Below are 2931 nucleotides of genomic sequence, written 5' to 3'. Positions count from 1 at the left end.
TTTTAAGAAACTTTAATTTAAAAGAATGAACTTTTGGATTTGGATTATCTTATTATGTGATTAATAAGGAGTGTATGAGTTGTGGGGCTTGGGCCACTAGGTGGACAGCACTTATCTAAACGACTTTGTGAAGTAGAAGCTGTATTAGAGTTAACACAGAAACTTGTGGTTTTGCAGTTATGTCTCTATTAAAGTTACATGTATACTATTTATATTTTCTGCAACCTGTGTATTTTGACTGAAATGTGATGAAAATAATGCTAATAAACTTTATCCAATATATTTTATTTTAACATATTTTCTTGAAAACTTTTATAAGGCCCACCACGAAGGAGGGTATACTTGCATTGCTACAAACATCGCTGGATCAACGGAGAGAGAGTTTAGTGTTGATGTTTTAGGTAGGATTTCTGCTGATCATGTACCTGTAGCCAAAAAACTTGAGTTAGTAAACAATTAGAACTACAGTTTTGTGTAGAAGCATTGCAGTTCTAAAACTAATGACAATTCCATTGACCCTTCCAATACTTCTATAAATTCCACATCTTGTCATTTTTCACATTGGCAGTAAGGTAATCAAAACTGTTTTCCAGTATACATTGTCCATGTGTGTGTGTACATAGATTTTGTAATATAACATGTATTACTATCTTTTATGTTAGGGTTAAGTCTAGTACAATAATACTCAATTTTTGTCTGTCCTGAAAATGCAAACACATTTTACAATCTAAGTTTGCATGTGCATGCACTTAATTTCAATGGATGTAAACAAAAGGTTGGAGGATGTAAACACACTTTAGTAGACATTTTGTATAATAATAATACATTAAGAGCTTTTTAACGTTTTTAAAAAGACATAATATTAGGATAGGATGTAGAATAACATTGTGAATTTATTTGTTGATAGTATTAAGTATGGTAATGCTTACCCTAACTAAAGTAAAACAAAAAAAAATGTACACAAGTTACAGTGTTAATTTATTTCTTTATCTAATATAGGCCATACCTAATGAAGACGTATCAAATGTTAGGCCTAAAACAAGTGGACTTATAGATTTCAATGCCTGTGATTAAAATTCTTTTGTATTATTCTAGAAATCCTGTATTTAAAGAGTAATGTTTCAATAAAGATACTAATTTGACTGCAGATATTTTCTGGGTCTCTGCTAGTCTCTACTAATGTATTTACTGTTTTAAATCATAAACTCATCTTTGTTTTTAAACCATACAAATTTTCATTTCTGTTATCTAAGTAGTAACCAGTAATGCCATTTAATGATGTTTGTTTCTTTCGTAATTCATGTTCTATTAATAAATGATAACAAAATTGTTTAGTTCTGTTTGAGTGACTTGAGTTTCAAGCAAAAGTCTACTTATCTCTAGTGCCACCCAAGCTCGAAAGTCCAGACACTTCCTTGGACTTTGAACCTAAAGTTCACTTGAACAGACCAGTAACCCTGAGATGCCCAGTTACAGGAAGTCCACTGCCACAGATTCGGTGGTTTAAAAATGGCAGACCACTTAATGACAGCTCTGATTCCAATGTCTACATCCTTTCTGGTGGACTACAACTGAGCATTTTAAGAGCCAGGGAAAACGACACTGGAAAGTACTCATGTGTGGCATTAAATGAGGCAGGAAATACACAGTTAGACTTCAATTTGGATGTTTATGGTTCGTATTTGTTTTTATTGTTAATAAGAACTTCTGAGTGTATGGTAATACGTCAATCACATTATATCTGCTATATCCAGTGTTAATCATGTTATGAAAATAAATACAGTTTTGATTTCTGAATGTACCTGTAATGGTTAACTAGATATAGAGCAGAAAAGGTTAGACTAAATATTGCTGAGGTTAATTAGATTATTGTTAATCTCCTTGTAATGCTTAACTAGATATAGAGCAGAAAAGGTTAGATTGAGATATTGTTTCAAGCTAAACAGATTTTATAATTTTGGCTGACTAACCTAAAGATGTATTCCTTAACAAATTGTTAAGTTTTCTTAGAAATGTTGGACAACTAAAGACATGTTCGGTAACTAGGAGGCTATTTTCAGATTAGTTTAACTATTTTTCCTTGATGTGTTTTTTAATATTAGTAAACTTTTCTTATAGTTATTATTTAAGATCGTCTAGTTCAAACTTTTAAATTCATTACATTTTAAATATATGTGATCAGCTACAATGTGAATCTTTACTTTTGTTATTTTTGTTGTTGTTTATATATTTATGTCTGTGTATAATATTGTATGAAAGTGTTTGCTAGCTGTTAATAACAATAACAACTTACACGTTCTTTCTTTAGTACCACCAAGAATAGAATCAACCAACCGTGATACTCGATACACCATCACAGAAAAGGATCCAGTTATTATTAATTGTCCTACACAAGGTAACCCCCCTCCGACAATTACCTGGCTCAAAGATGGTGACTTTTTGACCAGTGATCAACTTTCTAGAATTGAGATTTTAGATAAAGGTCAGAAACTTAAAATAACTGCAGCTGAAGTAACTGATACTGGGAAATACACCTGTGTTGCTGGAAATGAAGCAGGTGTAACAGAGAAGGACTTTAAAGTGGATGTTCAAGGTATAAAATACTACATATCTTGAAATCAATTACTGTTTGTTTTAGTCCAATATTAAAATGATTTTTATTTCCAAATATTTGCTTTTATTCAAATTATCTTTACATACTATCTGTGAAGAATAAAAACTTTACACTGGAAACATTTTCTTTTTTAAGCAATTAAAACTGACATTTAAGTCCATAGGAACAGGTTACCCTCAGCACAAATATTATTAACAACAGTTCCAAACGATGTAAGATTAATGACAGTCTCAAATGACGTAGGATTAATGACAGCCACAAACAATGTAGAACTAACAACAGTTACAAACAATGTAGAATTAACAACAGTTACAAAC

General features: G+C 31.2%; 1 protein-coding gene across 1 annotated transcript in view; it reads left to right on the top strand.

Annotated features, from left to right (window-relative positions):
- Positions 1–238: 238 nt before the first annotated feature.
- The window catches only part of LOC106477390 (hemicentin-1-like), a gene marked incomplete at both ends in the record, with an annotated part of 6098 nt that continues 3405 nt past the window's right edge, over positions 239–2931 (top strand). Inside the window, 3 exons of the mRNA XM_013937965.2 lie at positions 239–401; positions 1384–1674; positions 2309–2593. Coding sequence (XP_013793419.2) covers positions 239–401; positions 1384–1674; positions 2309–2593 — 739 coding nt within the window. The remainder of the gene's footprint in view (positions 402–1383; positions 1675–2308; positions 2594–2931) is intronic.

Source organism: Limulus polyphemus, unplaced genomic scaffold, assembly GCF_000517525.1.
Source record: "Limulus polyphemus unplaced genomic scaffold, Limulus_polyphemus-2.1.2 Scaffold14731, whole genome shotgun sequence".
NCBI lineage: Eukaryota > Metazoa > Arthropoda > Merostomata > Xiphosura > Limulidae > Limulus > Limulus polyphemus.
Note: the sequence above shows the minus strand (reverse complement) of the source record. Positions and strands in the feature narration are given on the sequence as shown.